Raw genomic sequence first — 19,596 nt, 5'->3', positions numbered from 1 at the left:
TTAAAAATTGTTTAGCGAACCACCCCACACCTCAGGTCCAGCCCCTGATTTTGCCAAATGTTCTCCATTATCCTGATGATCTGAAGGGTTAGCATGTCCTGCCGCAGGTCTAAGTGAAGAGAAAAAGTGGAAAACTCACGTCACTTTTGTTCCACATCGTGCAAAATAACGGCACTCATACAGACAGGATAAAAGATGATCTGACCATCTCCGTTCTTGAAGATGATCTCATTGTTCTGGAAGAGAAGTTCGGACATGATGTCAGGGTTTTCCCAGTTGAGCCACAGCGGTCTCTTGGCTGAAGACATGATCCTACAATCTTCAAGTCTGCCGTGCAAACACAAGAACAAACCAGAAACCCAACGTCATGATCAAACGTGCATTTATTTATCTGCAGAATACTGTCCCTGCGAGGTGAAAGGTGTATTACTGCACTGTGTGGGACTCACCGCAGGTTACCCAGCTGGTGGGCGGGGTTGAGTGGAGAGGTGAAATTTTGGAGGGCATCCATGTAATCGGGTCTCCTCATCTGCTCCACCAAGAACTTCATTTGCACCTGAAAAATAAGTAAGTCCGGCAGTCAATGATCATTCTCTTTAAAGGGATCATAAAGTGCATTTTTAACAATGTTATTATATTCGCTGAGGTCCTTTTTGCACCAAAACAGTCACAATTTAGTAATATATGATCATTTTTGGCCCTCTGTCTGAAACGCTCTGTTTTGGTCTCAGCACCTCCTAAATACTTCAATGTAAACAGCCACTGCTATGATTGGCTAACAGCGTGCAGCCCCTCAAATACAGCAAACCCAATCAGAAGAGAAGGAACCTCAACATTATAAAACAAAACTGCATCTGAATATATTAACCTGTTCATCTCAAGTACAACTGTTATCACTCAACACCATAAACTATCAGACATTTCAATATTCATGAAGAGTTTTTAACTGCCCAATCAGTCAATAACAGTTGCTTTGCAACCAGTTGGCGACCCTATCTGAGGTGCACGTCGACGGAAACACGCCGAAACGGTCAAAGACGTCCATCGTTCATCATCAAAGACATCCAACGTCAAAGTCGTCCATCTATAGTCCATGTTTACATACTCCAACAATTAAAAACAGATGTGTGAAAGAACGATGGCGGGTTTGTGCAGCAGCTGAATGATAACCGCTTCTCCCTTTCAGAGCTGTAACTGCATCTTTAAAAGCAGCGAGATACATCACAGCGGTCAAAGAGTCCGTGTAGTTCATGTTTATATACAAAATCATTCAAAATAGTCCAGATGGGTCCCCTATAGGAGTGTTAAGATTCATCGATATGGATCGATCCAATAACCAACGATCCAACGTGTAAATATCGATACTCAATGTTTTAAGATGCACCTTTATCTTAATACTCTCATGTCAGCCACGTCCATACGCATTTCCGTCAGACCATGATGCAACCTTATTACATTCATTTCATTTTATGAGGGCTAAATATGCTTTTCACGTGGGACACGGATGTGCGCGGGGTCGGTGAAGCCAAATTGTGCCATCCATGCACACACATTAACAGAGCTTCCTGCGAAACGCGAGCTCCAGTGACAGGATCAGTTTGAGCACGTCAACCGGGCGCTCCTTAAAATGTGAGCTCTCATTCGGGCTTCCATTGATATCGTTGCGCATGCGACCCATTCGAATTCGCTAGTTAAAAGCACAATGGAGCAGTTTGACCATCATGTGAAACATCTGGACAACGCCGACATTCTGAACCACACTAACGAGGGAAAGAGATTCACCTGCTCAGCTCCAACATCAGGTATAAGACGTTACACATCGACACAATAACACTTATCAACACTTACATTTATCCCACTTACTCATTACAACTGTGGAAGTTGTAGCCAAGAAAACCACGGACAGCACGGATAGTTGGAAACAAGTCATGGGTATGTGAGTACTCTGAAGTGGATTAAACTGAGAAATAAGCTGTAATCAAACGAGTGATGATCACTTGTGTGTGATGTTATTTTGTACATTATTATCTGTCTCATTTGTTCAACATCTGAAGTACCTCATGTCCCAATGTGGATACTATAATTGCACTTTTCAGAGAGCTCAATGAAATATTCAGATTATATTTGGGTTGCATTTATGGGCAAAACATTTTTTATTGATTGTGTAAAATAGGCACATAATATCGCAATATCGATCGCAGGGACCTGAATCGAACTGAATCGAAATCGTATCGCGGCAGACTTTGAAGTATCAGCAAATATCGGATCGCAGGCCAAGAGAATCGATACAAGATCGCATCGTGATGAACCGTCCGATTTACACCCCTTTAGTGTTCTGTTAGGAATAGCCACACAACACCTGCTCATCTGACTTTAACTGCACGCCAGTGGGCGGGGCCAAGGATGCGATGACACGTGTTGTGGGACGTATAAATGCAAATGAGCAATGTTTCATGACAACTATAAACGCTCTGAGGAGGACGTTTTGAGTTCTGAAATGTACAGTATGTTTTTATTCTACAGTCACCTCTTATATGTCTAAATATAAAGGAAAACTGGATTCAGGACGCCTTTAAACTCGACTACACCTTTTTTAAAAGGTGATGCACGTCCCTTTTCGGTCTTTAAATGCGTTCTCCTATCCCAGTTAAATACGCAGACAGATGTAAGTCAGCAACACGGGTGAAATCAAATCACTGAAATTCTGAATTTTGTGAAGCCTGTTTGTTTATCACAATAAATGTGACATTTAAGGAAATGCTTTTAAATCGGTGGGGCATCTTCTGTAAGCCGCATGTTACATCTAACAATCTAAGGTTTCTTGCGTATCCAAGCAACTACTTTCAGTTGAGGTCAAAAGGTCAAAGGTTGAATTTACCTTCTGAGTCTCATCCTTCTTCTCCTGCTTGAGGATGTCTGTGAGGTTGATGAGCTTCTCCATGGCTTCCACCTGTCTGCTCAGGTGCTTCAGGTACATGCCACAGGCCCGGCAGTACGACTCGAGCAGCAGACCGAACCGCTGACTCACCGTTTTATTGTGCATCTCTGACCTGCAACCCCACAAACTCTTCCATTTCACTTGGAACTTCAAAAACATCTCAGTCCTCAAACCATCGAGACACAGTCATTATGCCGCTTGGACGACATGGTTACTTACTTTAAATGCCAAAAGAAGAAGTGTCCGATCCTCTGGTTGGTAAGAGCTTTTTTCAGCAGGAATCGCACCAGCGGATTATCCAGATACTGCTCGTACTTCAAAACCTTCGACAAAACCCAGAAAACACAAGCTGGAATTAAATGACCATAAATGTGTAAAGCATGAGAGGGCGTTCATAACTAATTAATTATTATCAATAATGGCTTCGTTTACACAAAATTGAAATTCTGTCATCATTCACACATCCTCATGTTGTTCCAAAGCTTTCTTCAGTGGAACACAAATGGAGAAGTTTCACAGTTCATCTTTGTCACATCTTATGTTTCATACACAGCAGGTGAATAGAGACTGAGACTAACATATGTTACAGTGAGTCATGAGTTTGGAACAACATGAGGGTGAGTACATGATGACAGAATTTTCCTTTTTGGGTAGACTATACCTTTAACTGTTGCAAAATGGAACAGCACCTCATTTGAGTTCATGAAGAATATATCGTCCTCACCTGGACCAACTGAATGAGGTACTGAGAGAGTTTGTCATCGGTCAGGTACTTCTCAAGACACCGAACTGCAAAGTCTCGAATCATTGGATCAGGATAGTTACAGTCCAGCAGCTCCATGGCTTGTTCTGGCTTTATCGCCGGCCAGTCTTTAAGAAGGCAATACATCTGTGCGACTTCATCGCGGGAGTTCCACTTCACCGCCAGAAGGATCTTTGGCAGGATATCTGGTATGTTTACACAATACTGCCTAGAGTACAGAAACATATACAGTTTCACACAAACGGTGTCCGCTGCATTTACACGAGGAGCCCTAGGGAGGGCACTAGACTACCTGTGTCTCCAGAGGAAGTCTTTCTCCTGTTCTGTGATCTCAGAAAGCGGGTCCCTGTTGCTCAGCTGCCGAAGTTGCTCTATATCAGTCTCCGTCATGGCGTGATCTCGTGCCAGTCTGCTGCTCTGTAGGTGGGTAGTTGGCAAATAATATAGATATGAACATTAAAATATTAAACATACATATATGAGGGAAAGTGTATATTTTTTAAATGCTGTAAGGGTCACAATACATTTTTATATTTTTCATCATTTTAATCATCTTTGAGTTTTTTGCATTGTGACAAATAAACGATTCCAAGAACAAATATTCCACATGATTCCTCAATATATTATCTCTCATAATAATTCTACAAGCATTAGGGAAATGTTTAGATGGAGGGAAATGTTTCACAAGCACTTCCTGTTAAGGGCAGTGCGACGTGTCCAACAGTTGAAGGGTCAGTGGGCATGGCCATGAAGCCTTGTCAAGTTATATCGATATAAATGAAGACAGCCCAGGGCGGTCAGCTAATCGACTAATCGTCCAACAACTGACTAGTTGATTAATGGTGTCAACTACTAATATGAATATTTTGGTGGTGGTTTTAAAGGGAAACACAGTTCTTAAATTAATTGAGAGACACAACTTCTCGGAGAGCGTTTTAGCATGATGATAGCTTTCTGTGGGGGGGGGATAATGTACATTATCCTGTTTATTACACATCTACTAAGCGCATAAATAAATAAATGGACATGAAACATTGATTGGAGTTGAAATGATTTTCTTAGCATACTTGTAGAGATCAAACAGTGATCCGAGAAGTAGGAAAGATGACTTGCAATAAGCGGATAACCGCTCGGATATATACTTTCACACTAGTACTTGTGGCGCACACACGGGGTCGAATGGCATCAAACTCATGTGCACACCCGCGAATCGCACCCGCATCTGCTTGAGACGTGGTCTGGGATACGGTTCATGTGATCTCTGGTACGGCTCGCTGCTGATATGAATCGCACCAAATCGTTTGTGAGGACGTATAATTTGCATCTTTTCAAGCTTACGATGGCAATTATTGTGGTATAGTACCCTTCACATACCTCCTTGTGTCCAAATAAATCCCCTTCAGAGAGCAGCTCACATTCTTCACATCTCTTGCAACACATCCGCGGGCTCGCGGCATACAAACGCTAATAATCATCAATGCACATTCAACGCATCCGCGGGAGATAAACACGTGTCGTTCCGTGCATCTTGAGGTTTTACCTAGTTACTGTGGTAAACAGCTGCCGCTTGTACTCATGTTGATGATGTAATCATATCACAGTTCAGACACAAATAATATGATATGAACAGAAACCAGCGGGGACACGGGAGGAAACAAATTCTGGTTCGGAACAAGCAATCGGACGTGTGAAAGCACCCTTCATCAAGGTATATGCGGTTTATACTCAGAAATATCAGACCACTAGATGGCGCCTTTGAGCAATCAGACTAGAGTACAACAGTCAACATGGAACAACCTGCCGCAAGACGTTTCGTCTCTTCAATGCTTCACGTTTAGTCATTTAAAACACTGTTTTTAAAGCAAAGTGACACTTTCCAGATGAATGTGTCATGTGTTAAATCCTCTGCTGTGAGTTATGTTCCCGTATTTGTGAGGTGTTGTGGAAAGATTAAAATCTTTTGCTGATTCTGTCTGACACTGCTTAAATAGCAGCAGAAAAAAAGGTTTAAACTGATTGATGTCATGAACTAGATGATGTATTCCCGCAATCTTGCATTTCTTTTGAATGTGCAGAGAGGATTGCCCCGAAACACTCTTGTGAAACATCAAGTGGTGCGTAGGTGCTATTGAAGCGCATCATTCTGCGTTCAGGATGTGCGTAGGCGCTTTTGTGCCAGTCTGTATTGATCCTTTCTTATTTCTCTTACTTTTATAGTTTTAGTCTATTTATTTGTTGAATATCCATTAGCCGCCATGTTGAAGTGCTGCACTGTGCGTGCGTATTTCCCTTTGAAATGCGTCTGATCCGGGTAAGGTGAACATAACGGAGCCTAATTACACTTAGAGTTCCGACTAGTTGACAAGTTGTTCGAACAACCCACCGACAACTTTAGTACAAGCCACAAGTTTAAATTTTAATAAAAAAAAAAGTGTTTAAATTGTCAAATTTCTGTTGGAGTGCTACTAGATCCGCAATACTGACGTGAGATTCACCTTGGAAACGCAACAGGATTGCGCAACAGGAAGTGTGTCACTATAATTAATTAAGTAGGATGTGTGTCTGTAAGCTCACCTGTCCAGACTGACAGTAATTGTATCCCATCTCTCTGGATATAATCCAGTTAGCGTGATCCTCAATGGTGGCCATGTCAGGATACTTCACAGGAGAGCTGAAATAATCAAACTCCAGCTCGAGACAAGGCGTTTCCTAGAGCAAAGAATCCACCAGAACATTATCGTACACTTATCACCTTCATCGTCTATGCAGTTACAACCTTGAATATAGTATTAATCGTCATCGGATCATTCAAAGTCACTAAATATATGCTGGTTCTGGTGTCCTATCGTTTTGCTGTGAAATCTGTGGCAGGATAAAAGACTCCATGCTGAATAAACCGCTTTGGAACATGAGCTCTTGATTAACTGTGTCATCTCAGATTAGACAACACCGAGCAATCTTATTAAAGCCACCGTGCAGACGGCTCTGCACTGAAAAAGGTCATGCAGAGAGGAAACCTTGTTAGGGTTGGAGCCTGTGACCCCAATGGGGTTGAGGAGGTCTTCCAGGCCGTGTGGTACCGGCCACAGATTCAGCGCCATCTTCCCTGCCACCAGAGTGTGCGTGTAGTCGAACAGGTTGACGTTACCCCAGGCCAGCGGACAGTGCTCCTGAAATACATCAAATGTGCTTCTACTCATTTAAACTGAATACATTTCACATCACTCTTCAAAAACACCTTTAAAACAGTCCAAGTGTTGCGATCTATAGCAGTGCTTCTCTACTGACATGTCATGACCCAAACATTATTCACAGATCTCTTCTGAACTCATGGGCGGCAGGAAAAAGCAATGCTACATGCAAATGCTAAAATGCAACTAACCACACAACTGTGCAGAGTAAGGACAGCAAAATAAACAGGCTTAACCACTTTTAGAAGGAAGGACAGGAAGGAAATACATGGTGTATTTATTGTTGCTGAACTCGACGGTACTTTGGTGTGAATAAATCTGTCACTGGGTAGAAGCTTGTCAAATTAGACAGATGTCAACATGGATAGGTGACATGCCCTCATACTTCACAAATACAGGTTCGCTTGCATCGTTGGGCCTGTGACTTTTGCTCATAATAATAATTTCAATGTTTGATTTTAAGGACTTTAGATTGATAAACAATAGCGGTATTGTGTTAAAAGAATAAAAGAAAATGGTTTGCTTCCTGAAACAACACCAGTTGAAAAGCGGCGATTCGATGAGATGCGGACTAACTTCACAGTGAGTGGTTTTGATAGCAAGACTACATAGAGTGCACTATAGAGTCGTCACCTCTTTTGCCCCCTTCCTTCCTTTCACAGAGCAGATGGACAGACAGAGTCGAGCCGCCCGTGGGACATCAGGAATGTACATGTCATAGGTCAGCCACTCGTTCCATCTGGATTTGAAAGAGAGAAAGCAGAATCAACAAATGTACACATTTAACATGTTCTTGTACTGTGTATTCTCCTTTAAATATGGTCCAGTATTGCACCTCGGGTTTGAACACGGGACACGTTGAGTGTTTACATTGTCACACAGCTGTTCTCCTCCATGATAGATCCCTGTTCGCACATAAATCTGAAACAAGGGTTAACGACCCGTGAGCGAACATCTAATCCAGTACAGAAAGGTTTTGGCATTTTAAATGGCTTATACGTGCAAACAGCTTCCTAATCTTTCACAATAAATTAAAACTTCTGCAAAACACTTCCCTAGCATATTCTATCTCAATAATAAACATGACTCATCAACCACCTTCAACATGCAATCAATCAGAGACTGTTTCAGATAAGCACCTTGTCAATGTCCCGGATATTCACATTAACGTATGTGGCGCAGAGGACACGTATCCTTAGAGTGCTGTTAATGGTCCAGAGAGATTTGGTGGAGGCCTCGCCATTCATGTAAGGCGTGGCGGTGGAGATGCGGCGGGCGTAGGAGGGCATGGTGAAGTTGTCCATGGGCAGCTGGGAATAAAGACTGTCCTTGGACATAAGCATGAGGTTTGGCATGCGACCCAGCATAATGCAACTCCGTACATACTGAGAAAGAGAAAGAGGGTGATTACAGACATAATGATCCATAATCATGGGCATTCCAGTATGTGCTCAAAACACCAGTTCAGTCTGTGATCTCATATGAGTGACTTCACATGCAGCACGGATACAGACTCATTTGCAGTGGGATACTGAAACATGACTAGAGAAATAACACAGATGAATGTGAGATACTTCACTCTTGTAAGTAGCCAAAATCATGATCTAATTAGCCAAAATATTTAAAACAAAACAAGCACAAGTGGGCATTTTAAAATTGTAAGAATGACAGGAAATGTGATTCTGTAGAAATCTGCAGGCTACTAATCAGTGTGCAGTATAGAGGCAGAAATCTCTATTGAGGAACTGAAAATAATGTTATACATTCTTACACTCTTTGGCTACGTTCACACCGCAGCTTATCACTTACATTACCATGTAATATGCCTGTTATAGTTTAAAACCTTTAATTTAAAATCATATTTTTTACCCTAAATTAAAGGCTTATAAGTAATTTTTTAATGATATAGATGATGATAAATTCTGAGACACATCCTAAGAAAAACAGCAGACAAACTAATCCGAACGTCTGCTAGCTGCCTTGAGACGTCACACAGGTCACATAAACTGCAACACATAGAGACTGTATCACCTAGATATCTTATAGAGACTGTGTCTGTTCCCTGAACTACCAAACACAATACCCTCACTAAAATCAATTTGAAAGAATGTGATTATGGTCAAAAAAAAAAAAAAAAAAAGATAAACATCATATAAAAATAGGGCTACTAAACATTAGATCTCTTTCTACCAAAGCACTAATTGTTAATGAAATGATATTTCGTGGTGCATGGAAGGATAATGTCTGTAGCTGCCAGGTCAGCATATTTTAGCAAACTCATAGAAAATAACCACAACAATCCTAGATGTTTATTCAGTACTGTGGATAAATTGGTTAGGAATAAATCCTCAACCGAACCAGATATTCTGTCGCAGCACAAGAGTAATGACTTCATGAATTTCTTTTCTGATAATATTGAAATAATCCGAAATTTGAATTATGCAATCATCTGTCACAGCACCTCAGAAAACAGTGCCTCATAATCCTTCTCTGTCATAGGTCATGAAGAACAAAACTTGTCGAAACATCAAAAGCAACAACATGTTTGTTAGATCCAATACCAACTAAGCTCTTAAAAGAGGCATCTCCTGTAATCTCAGAACCGCTTCTTAATATCATTAACTCCTCACTATGCTTAGGACATGTCCCAAGAAACTTTAAAATGGCAGTTATCAAATTGCTTATCAAGAAGCCACAACTTGATCCTGGAGAACTTGCTAATTATAGACTGATTTCAAATCTCCCGTTTATGTCAGAAATACTAGAAAAGGTAGTGTCCTCCCAAATATGTTCATTTCTACAGAGAAATAGTATATATGAAGAATTTCAGTCAGGATTTAGGCCTCATCACAGTACAGAGACTGCACTTATCAGAGTTACAAATGACTCTTATCATCTGATCGCAGCTGCATTTCTCTTCTAGTGCTTTTAGATCTTAGTGCTGCATTCGACACGATAGATCACGACATTCTCTTGAATAGGCTGGAGAATTATGTTGCATCTGTGGAGTTGCATTAGCATAGTTTAGGTCATATTTAGCAGACCGCTACCACTTTGACTATGTAAATGAGGAATTGTCAAACCAAACAAAAGTAAAATATGGAGTGCCACAGGGATCAGTTTTAGGGCTTCTTCTTTTCTCCATGTATATGCTTCCCCTGGGAGATATTATCAGGAATCGTGGAATAAGTTTCCACTGCTATGCTGACGATACACAACTTTATATTTCTTCAAAACCTGATGAGATTTCACAATTCTCAAAATTAGCAGAGTGTATCAATTAAATAAAAGATTGGATGGCCAGAAATTTCCTTCAAATCAATTCTGACAAAACAGAGGTTCTAATTATTGGACCAAAAACCTCTAAAAATAAGCCACTAAAATATAATTTGACTCTAGATGGATATTCTGTTACATCATCTTCAACAGCGAAGAACTTGTGTTATATTTGATACCAATCTGTCCTTTGAAAATCAAATTACAAATGTTTGTAGCACAGCATTCTTCCACCTCAGAAATAGTGCTGAATTACGGCACATGATCTCTGTTGCGGATGCCAAAAAACTAATTCATGCGTTCATGACCTCAAGACTAGATTATTGTAATGCATTACTGGGAGGATGTCCAGCAAGATCAATAAATAAACTTCAATTGGTTCAAAATGCAGCAGCCAGAGTGCTGACGAGAACCAAGAAATATGATCATATTAGCCCCATTTTATCATCGTTACATTGTTACCTGTTAAATTACACATTAATTATAATATCCTGTAACTACATACAAAGCTTTGAATGGTCTATCTCAGGGTTCAGCGGTTCGTTTGAATTTCGGATAGTAAATTATGCCCATGGAAACATGCAGAGATATCGTAGTTCTTTGCTCATATCACTCGTGCAGAAAACACGATATCTCAAACTGTATAAAAACACGAATGCAAGTCAATGGAAATCTGAAATAATTACAGATAGTGTATGTAAGTTAATTCATTATACAAATGAAAGCAATGAGCATGTCTGGGTTTCTTATACGCATGCGGGTCAGTCAACGAGCATTGGCTCTTCAGACTAATGTCTCATTTGGGCCACGTTCAGCTGCGGTGTGAATGTTGCTAAAGATTGCTGCTTTAGTGAGGCCAAAAGAGAGCAGATACCTTGTACTGACTGATGGGGTACTTCTCCAGAAGATACTCGTCACAACCACAGACCTTCAGGATGTACTTGCCCTGATACTCCTGCACACACATCTTCAGCTGCTCGGCTGACAGCAGCATGCTCCGGGTTTTCTTCCTGATGGCTTCGGCGATCACCTGCTCAGGTACACAATCATGATTGATCTTCAGCGTGTACTTCTGCTTGTCATTGTTGGGGGAGACGATCACCCAGATAACCACGATGATTTGACCTAGCACACACAGAGAAGTCTTGAGCGCTAACAGAAGCAGCACTATTAGAGTTAACTCTGTGTTTGTGTTCCACAGAGAGACATTGAACGCTTCCCAATGAAGCAGTCCCTCCACAAGAATTATTGCATTAGCGCATTTGTTGCGGTATCTGGCAATTTTTTTTAATTTCCGCAAATTTTCCACAAAAAAATTACATCTGAGGGAATCCCATTTCTTTCACAGTGCCACCAACTGCCCAAAATTTCACACGTTTATGCAAATAATTTTTGAACCGTAAGTGCTAGAATCAGATGTATTCTGTTCTCTGATTCTATGTCGTCATTTTCCCTCTTGAAATATTCTTTGCCATTTAGACTTTTTCGAACTCCTCTTAGACTGTTCGTCCGATTTCCACAAAAATGTAATCAGATCATCTTCAGACCAGGCTGACAAAAATGTAAGGAATTCAAGTTGATTAGTCAAACGGTTCTCGAATAACGCGTGAACAAATTTGAAGTAGAGCTCGCCAAATTGGTCGTGAGGCTATATCTCCGCAACGTTTTAGCGTATTCACACCAATCTTGGTGTGTGTTATGACAACCTTGACCGGAGGGTACCTGCACAGTTTCGGCACAGCGCCACCTAGTGGTCACAAGATATGAAAAATGCATATTTTTGCTTTTAACTTCTGAACGGTTTCACCTAAAATCACAAATCTGGTCTTGTTGGGTTCTGTGTGGGATGCCGAGTCGAATGATACCAAATGTGTCTATGTTGCCATTTTGGGCGTCACCCATTTTGAATTTTGTTGTAAAATGCTTTATTTTTCAAACGCATTGACATATCGTTCCAAAACTCGTTATGTGTCATTGGCACAATGCCCTGAAGGTAAAATTTGGGACAGCTCCACCTTCTGGTCAAAAGTTATTCCACATTTGTATAAAATGTTAATCACTTTTGATTACTTTGTGCTATTGTCATGAGATCAGTCTCGGTAGATTCTGTGCGTCATGCTGACAACATGGAGGCCAATTATGCCATGATCGATAGAACTTCCTGTCCACCATTTTGAAGTCCTTTAAAAACTACTTATCCAAACACCTCCTAAAGCGTTTGTCAGATTTTAAATCAATCTGACCACCTTCAGACATGCCGACAAAAGGTTATGGATTTCATGTTGACAGACCAAACCGTTTTCGTTTAAAACAACAGTGCCAGAATGGTTTTCAGGCTCTATCTCGGCAACGCTTTGGCATATTGACATGAAACTTTATGTGTGTCTTCATGACCGCGTCTTGACAACACCATTTCAATTTGGTGACACCGCCACCTGTTGGTTAAAAGTAATAAGCTTTTATGTCCCCTTGCAATTGATAATATTTATGATTTTACAATTTTACAGTTTGCCTAAAATCATGGCCAGATTTACAGTTTGCCCTTGTTGTGCCTAATAATGTTTTATGGCCCCTTAACTGCTGATTGCAGCTATATTTGTTTTTATATGGCCATATATACATTTCTATATCAGACAATGTAATAACTGCAACAGGCCTAATGAATCCTCATCTATGTTTTAGTTTACACATTTATTGCATGTCTATTTTAAACTTAGACTAACTCTAAGAAAATATGTTTTCTTGCATTGTCTGAGGCAGAACATTTTAAAACAAAAATAATTAAGGGTTTTCCATCATCCACAGGTTTCACCTAAATGTATGGTAGCATATTATTGTGTGCAATTCTTTCTAACTGCATATTCAGTTATTGTGCACTAAAATATGACATATAATTGCATTTACAATGTAATCAACACAATTACAAAGATATACAATGATGATTTGTTAGTTTTCACTGCAAATTTTGAGAAAAGCCGCAGCAAATTCAGTCATTTTGGGCCGCAAAAATCAGGAAACCCTGGTGGGACTGTCAAGGGAACGACTCTGTTGGTCTTGTTGTGCATGTGAGAGACCCATTCACATATTTAAGAACACAGCACTACTACAAAACATCCACGAGTGACCAAGAGTTCTGAGACTCACATTAGGCCACAGGACATAAAGAACATTCTGGCTGGGTTATTTTCAGTCGTCTATGAATCACATCTATGGCATGCTGCGATTGCCACAGCCAAAAATGTTGACTCGTCCCTCAGTGTGTATAAACAAACAGGAAACACATTTACAGTATATGCCAGACAACACTGAACAATGAACATAAATAATATCACACGATCACACCGTAAGTTGTGTTTGTCACACGTGTTAGCATGAGACTGGTGAGTCGCTAACCATCCCTGACTGCGTAAAGCAGGAGTTCTTAAACGTTCTCCAGCCAGGACCCAAATATGTTATTTTGTGTTAACCTGGGACCCACACTTACAAAGAAATGTGTAACATGCTTGTGGCAGGGCGGAGGGCGGCTCGTGATTTTACACACCCGGTCCCTTATCAGGCTAATCAAGCCTCCGAGAGGGATAAAGGCCGACTGCGGAGGATGGTGCGAGAGAGAGAGATCGTTTACGGGCAAGTCTGTCATTGTGTATGTTTGTGTCTTTTGTTTAAGTTTCTCATTAAACTATTATTTATATTGCCAAGCCGGTTCTCGCCTCCTTCTTTCCATTGTACTGCTTTACACTGGTGCCGAAATCCAGGAAGGAGGATGGATACGCCATAGTAGAGTTCTCGCCACTACTGTCCACCCCAACGCAGCAGCCGTGGCCATCTGACAGGGGACGAGGAGCCCGGCCGCCTGGAAGCGGAGGAGCGGCCGCCGACCACCTGGAGCGAGAGAACCACTGCCAGGGTGAGGGAGACCCCTTCTGTTACCCAAGAACGCGGCGGGGCGTTCCGTCCGCCAGGGGCTGGAAGACTTCCTCCGATCCGCCCGGAGAGGCGCGGCTATCGTTCGTTAGAGGGTGGAGGAGTGGCCAAGGAACAAGCTGCAGCGTATCGGAGAACTGGCGAGTAAGACGTTTTTTTAATCCCTCTCTCCTCTCTCTCTCTCACTTCCGCTCCACGTTGGCCTTTTCCCTCTCATTTAAATTTTACAGTGTTTTTTTGGGGGGTATTACACTGTTACAGGAAGTACCCCCCCATTTTTATTATTTCTGTTTCCCTCCCCTTGTCCCCTCCCTCATCCAGGTGGACGGGGATGACCTGCCAGATGACGGGGCTTAGGGCACAGGGATGACCTGCCGGATGACGGGGCTTAGGGCACGGGGATGACCTGCCGGATGACGGGGCTTAGGGCACGCCCCTCCCCAGGGAAGGGGGGTGTACGTCATACCGGGGGCTCCCCTGCCTGAGAGAATGAGGGAGGAATGTGGCAGGGCGGAGGGCGGGTCGTGATTCTACACACCCGGTCCCTTATCAGGCTAATCAAGCCTCCAAGAGGGATAAAGGCTGACTGCGGAGGATGGTGCGGGAGAGCCAGTGTCAAGTTTTATAGTAGGAATAGTTACAATAATTGCAGTAACTATGATATTTTGGCAGAGGTTCATACAGTTGAGTAATAGTTTCAACAGATAATGTAGAATCATTTATATTAGTGCCATACTGATGTCTATCTAATCATTTATGATTAAACTATTAAAAATGAACTGCATTACACAAGTCAAGACTGAGAGTAACAGAATACATGTAATGGGATTACATATTTAAAAAACAAAATATAAGTAACTGTATTCAACTACAGTTACAATTTAAATGGTTGTTAATCAGAATAGTTACATTCACTACATTCATACAATACAGTAGTTTGATTACTGAAGAGATTACTTGGTATTATTCTGTCATTTGTCTCTTGTAATATTTAGTCCTTTCCATTGGAAATGATGCGATCCAAAGAGCGTTTAAACAGCGGTGAAAAACTTATGATGCACTACAATCATACGAGCAGACAGAGAAGTACGTCTGGAGCAGAAGAAACAGAAATAAACCTCGTGTAATCTGTCATATGAACAAGTAACATTTCTGATACTTACAAAACCAGATTTTGTGTTATGCGAGAGTGCGTGGAACCGAGTTGTGAGGTTGAGTCTGCATCGCTGCATATGGCGGAGAGAGAGCGTATGCCTAATAAATGATTTAATGGAGTGAAAGTGAAGACAGTCCCGGCCATTTAATTTACTCTTACTCTTAATTATTGCACATTAATTAAAATACATTTTATTTTAAGAAACGCTGGTGTAAAGGGACAGTATATCCAATCTTTCAAGTCATGCAACCCTCTGTGGAACGCTCGATTGTGATTGGTCAATCCAGTCCAATATGTTAGCATAAGCGTTTAACTGTATAATGGATAGTTGTCTTAGGCCTGTGATTTCCTACATAGTTGTGCTAGTTTCATGTCTCTTGAATCACTCAGTTTTCACTTTTCTCGGGCTACTAAAATAGGATCAACTAAATTCCATATTTCATTTCCACGTATTTATACATTTGGTTAGTAGCTGTATAATAAGCGGGATAATATACAGTCATCTGGTCATTTTCGCAAAATATTATTATTTCTTTTGGATCACCCTTTAGTGGATTATTCTGCGATAATGACCAGCTGACTGTACATCATCCCTTATATAAAGTACATCAGTAACGCAGAACCAGACGTTTTCCCACAAAGCATGATTGAGATAACTTTACAGCTCAAATAACAAGCATTTAGTACTGAAGAACTCATGCAAGTGCTTGACAGCCCCAGATGTGCAGTTGAAGACAACCAGGAATAAAGAACTTAAAATTACCTTTGTCTAATTTGCTGTATATGTGCTTTGGAAGCTCCGGCGAGGACTCTACGTTAGGAGGATAAACGTATAGCGCTCGACTGTGTGGCCCACTGACATCTCGCAGTTCCACCGAGTCTTTGCAGACATTAAGAATATTTCTCCGGAAGTCTTGCACCTCAGAATCCTTCACTAGATCAAACTCACACACCGGCATGCCGATGGCAAAACCTGAAACACATGAGACATCATTTCAATACTACATCGAATAAAAAGAGATAAAACTGTTGATCAAATGAGCCGCTCTCTCAATAAACAAAAGCAGGCACTGATCGCGGTCCTACCGATTTCTCGATTGAGGATTTTCTCCTCTCTGTTTCCTACAGGCTCGATGACCTTCAGGAAGGGCTGGAATAACCGAAGATCGCAAAGTCTCCTCGTTTCATCGTAGAACTCCTCGCGCTCCGCATCTTGCGTTACGCTGACGAAAATATAGGAGGTCTCCTCCTGCAGCAGGTGGTGAAGAGGGCACTTCCTCGCCTCCTTAAACAGTTCATGTTTGATTGTGATGAGCGTGGCCTCTCGGAGGCACTCCAGCGTCAGGATGATGCCATTGGGCAGCAAACAGTCCACCTGAATCCTGGGGGGCATCAAATGGATGCCCCATAGTTCTCCCGAGGACGGTCTTGGAGGCATGGTTTGTAGTCCTCACAATCTTTAATACCGAAAAACAATCACCAACCTCTTTCACTCCTGAGGAGAAAGATGATAAATAAAGTGAGTTTTGGCAACATGTCTGACCATTTGTTTCTCAATATCAGTAAATCAGTGGGTGAGACACTTAACAGATACACAAGAACAAATAAACAAACATAATAAACCTGGATTTATTGACAATGATTAGTATCAAAGTTACATAAAAAGTTTAAAAGTTGTAAATACTAGTATTACTTCATAAAGTATATCCTCCTGAGACCTCCGACATTACGTTCTGACTTCGATATAGGCCATAAATAATTTCATTTAATTTAAACGGACTGATCTCAGGTCAGGAGACTCTGTGCTGACAGTAAAGGGTTAAACTTTCAACAAACGGAGTCATGTGACAAAACAACATGGCGCTGATCACAGCGAAGTTTGTCTTTGGGAGAAACACCAACAAAACTACATCTGGTAAGAAACCTGATTAAGTCTTTACACTGAAACCTGTTTGAGTCAAAAGATTAGAGTCTCTAGTTTCATCTGATATGGCATTTTAAACATTTGAGCAATTTATCGTGAAACGGCACACTGATAAACACAATGACTGTACGCTATATGGAGTTATGATGAAAATAAGATGCATTTCAAACTGCTCTGAGAACAGTGCAGACAGACAGCACACTGGAGGTTAAGTCATGCACTAAATAGGGAGCAAGGGAGCATCCTATAGCTCTCTATAACTGTTCTGAGACCAGTGCAGACAGACAGCACACTGGAGGTTAAGTCATGCACTAAATAGGGAGCAAGGGAGCATCCTATAGCTCTCTATAACTGTTCTGAGACCAGTGCAGACAGACAGCACACTGGAGTTTAAGTCATGCACTAAATAGGGAGCAAGGGAGCATCCTATAGCTCTCTATAACTGTTCTGAGACCAGTGCAGACAGACGGCACACCACTAAATAGGGAGCAAGGGTGCATCCTATATCTCTCTATAACTGTTCTGAGACCAGTGCAGACAGACGGCACACTGGAGGTTAAGTCATGCACTAAATAGGGAGCAAGGGTGCATCCTATATCTCTCTATAACTGTTCTGAGACCAGTGCAGACAGACGGCACACTGGAGGTTAAGTCATGCACTAAATAGGGAGCAAGGGAGCATCCTATAGCTCTCTATAACTGTTCTGAGACCAGTGCAGACAGACAGCACACTGGAGGTTAAGTCATGCACTAAATAGGGAGCAAGGGAGCATCCTATAGCTCTCTATAACTGTTCTGAGACCAGTGCAGACAGACAGCACACTGGAGGTTAAGTCATGCACTAAATAGGGAGCAAGGGAGCGTCCTATAGCTCTCTATGCAGTTAAGTGCGTTCACTCCTAAAATCTGATCAATAGTTCAGTTTCAGCTGCAGATGATGTTTGGACACTAAACATGTTTGACACACATGGGATGATGATCATCAGTACATAGATTCACCATGTATTTTTGATTTGATTTAATGCATTAATTCAGTGCAATTAATCATATAAAAACTAACCCATTAAAATAGTTTATGCACTTAATCATGTTCCCGGACCGTAAAAAGGAATGTTTCTACCATTGAAGCAATTCAAGTTCCACTTATTTTCTCCAGTGGGCAGTAACTGAACGTGAGATGCTCCAAAAGCATCCGTCTGACGAGGGGGTACAAGCCCTTATAATATATCTCAGACTGATTGACAAATTAATTTGAAAAATGGATTACTGTGATCTGTACGCCAGTGATTGGCTTATGTTCAATAATATGTAAATAAACAATATATTGACATCTAAAGCCACTTTTTGTCTTGTCTTATCATTTACATTTACATTTATGCATTTGGCAGATGCTTTATCCAAAGTGAATTACAGTGCACTTATTACAGGGACAATCCCCCCGGAGCAACCTGGAGTTAAGTGTCTTACTCAAGGACACAATGGTGGTTACTGTGGGGATCAAACCAGCAACCTCCTGATTACCAGTTTACCAGTTATGTGCACTTATTACAGGGACAATCCCCCCCGGAGCAACCTGGAGTTAAGTGTCTTACTCAAGGACACAATGGTGGTGACTGTGGGGATCAAACCAGCAACCTTCTGAGTACCAATGTATTATACAGAGCACTTATTACAGGGGCAATCCCCCCGGAGCAACCTGGAGTTAAGTGTCTTACTCAAGGACACAATGGTGGTGACTGTGGGGATCAAACCAGCAACCTCCTGATTACCAGTTTACCAGTTATGTGCACTTATTACAGGGACAATCCCCCCGGAGCAACCTGGAGTTAAGTGCCTTACTCAAGGACACAATGGTGGTGACTGTGGGGATCGAACCAGCAACCTTCTGAATACAAGATTACCAGTTATGTGCTTAGACCACTACACCACCACCACTCCACTTATCAATGCTTTACTCATCTACCACAATAATATAATGCATTTTAATTTTCTGAATATTATATTTATAATATATATATATATATATATATATATATATATATATATATATATATATATATATATATATATATATATACACACACACACACACACACACACACACACACACACACACACACGGATCAGCCACAACATTAAAGCACCTGTCTAATATTGTGTAGGTCCCCTCGTGCCACCACAACTGTGCCAACCCGCATCAGAACAGCACTCAGAGATGATATTCTTCATCACAATTGTACAGAGTGGTTATCTGAGTTACTGTAGACTTTACCAGTTCAAACCAGTCTGACCGTTCTCTGTTGACCTCTCTCATCAACAAGTGTCTCCGTCCACAGAACTGACCCTCACTGGATGTGTTTTGTGTTTTTCATTCGGAGTAAATTCTAGAGACTGTTTTGTGTGAAAATCCCAGAAATACTCAAA

At 41.3% G+C, this 19,596-nt stretch overlaps 1 protein-coding gene across 2 annotated transcripts in view; it reads right to left on the bottom strand.

Annotated features, from left to right (window-relative positions):
• The window catches only part of pik3ca (phosphatidylinositol-4,5-bisphosphate 3-kinase, catalytic subunit alpha), a 30,845-nt gene that overhangs the window by 8,961 nt on the left and 2,288 nt on the right, over window positions 1–19,596 (bottom strand). For both annotated transcript variants that reach the window (XM_052101616.1, XM_052101615.1), the window contains exons 3-17: window positions 16,335–16,743; window positions 16,012–16,221; window positions 11,043–11,293; window positions 8,032–8,277; window positions 7,728–7,813; window positions 7,526–7,631; window positions 6,719–6,871; window positions 6,276–6,410; window positions 3,994–4,118; window positions 3,663–3,909; window positions 3,158–3,261; window positions 2,879–3,050; window positions 450–556; window positions 206–327; window positions 31–109 (exon numbers count right to left, since the gene is read on the bottom strand). In XM_052101616.1, the coding sequence (XP_051957576.1) occupies window positions 31–109; window positions 206–327; window positions 450–556; window positions 2,879–3,050; window positions 3,158–3,261; window positions 3,663–3,909; window positions 3,994–4,118; window positions 6,276–6,410; window positions 6,719–6,871; window positions 7,526–7,631; window positions 7,728–7,813; window positions 8,032–8,277; window positions 11,043–11,293; window positions 16,012–16,221; window positions 16,335–16,686 (2,495 nt within the window). In that variant the 5' untranslated portion in view covers window positions 16,687–16,743. The remainder of the gene's footprint in view (window positions 1–30; window positions 110–205; window positions 328–449; window positions 557–2,878; window positions 3,051–3,157; window positions 3,262–3,662; window positions 3,910–3,993; window positions 4,119–6,275; window positions 6,411–6,718; window positions 6,872–7,525; window positions 7,632–7,727; window positions 7,814–8,031; window positions 8,278–11,042; window positions 11,294–16,011; window positions 16,222–16,334; window positions 16,744–19,596) is intronic.

This window comes from Xyrauchen texanus, chromosome 32 (genome assembly GCF_025860055.1).
Source record: "Xyrauchen texanus isolate HMW12.3.18 chromosome 32, RBS_HiC_50CHRs, whole genome shotgun sequence".
NCBI classification, from domain to species: Eukaryota; Metazoa; Chordata; class Actinopteri; order Cypriniformes; family Catostomidae; genus Xyrauchen; species Xyrauchen texanus.
The sequence above is the reverse complement of the archived record's forward strand: the minus strand, read 5'-3'. Positions and strand labels throughout refer to the sequence as shown.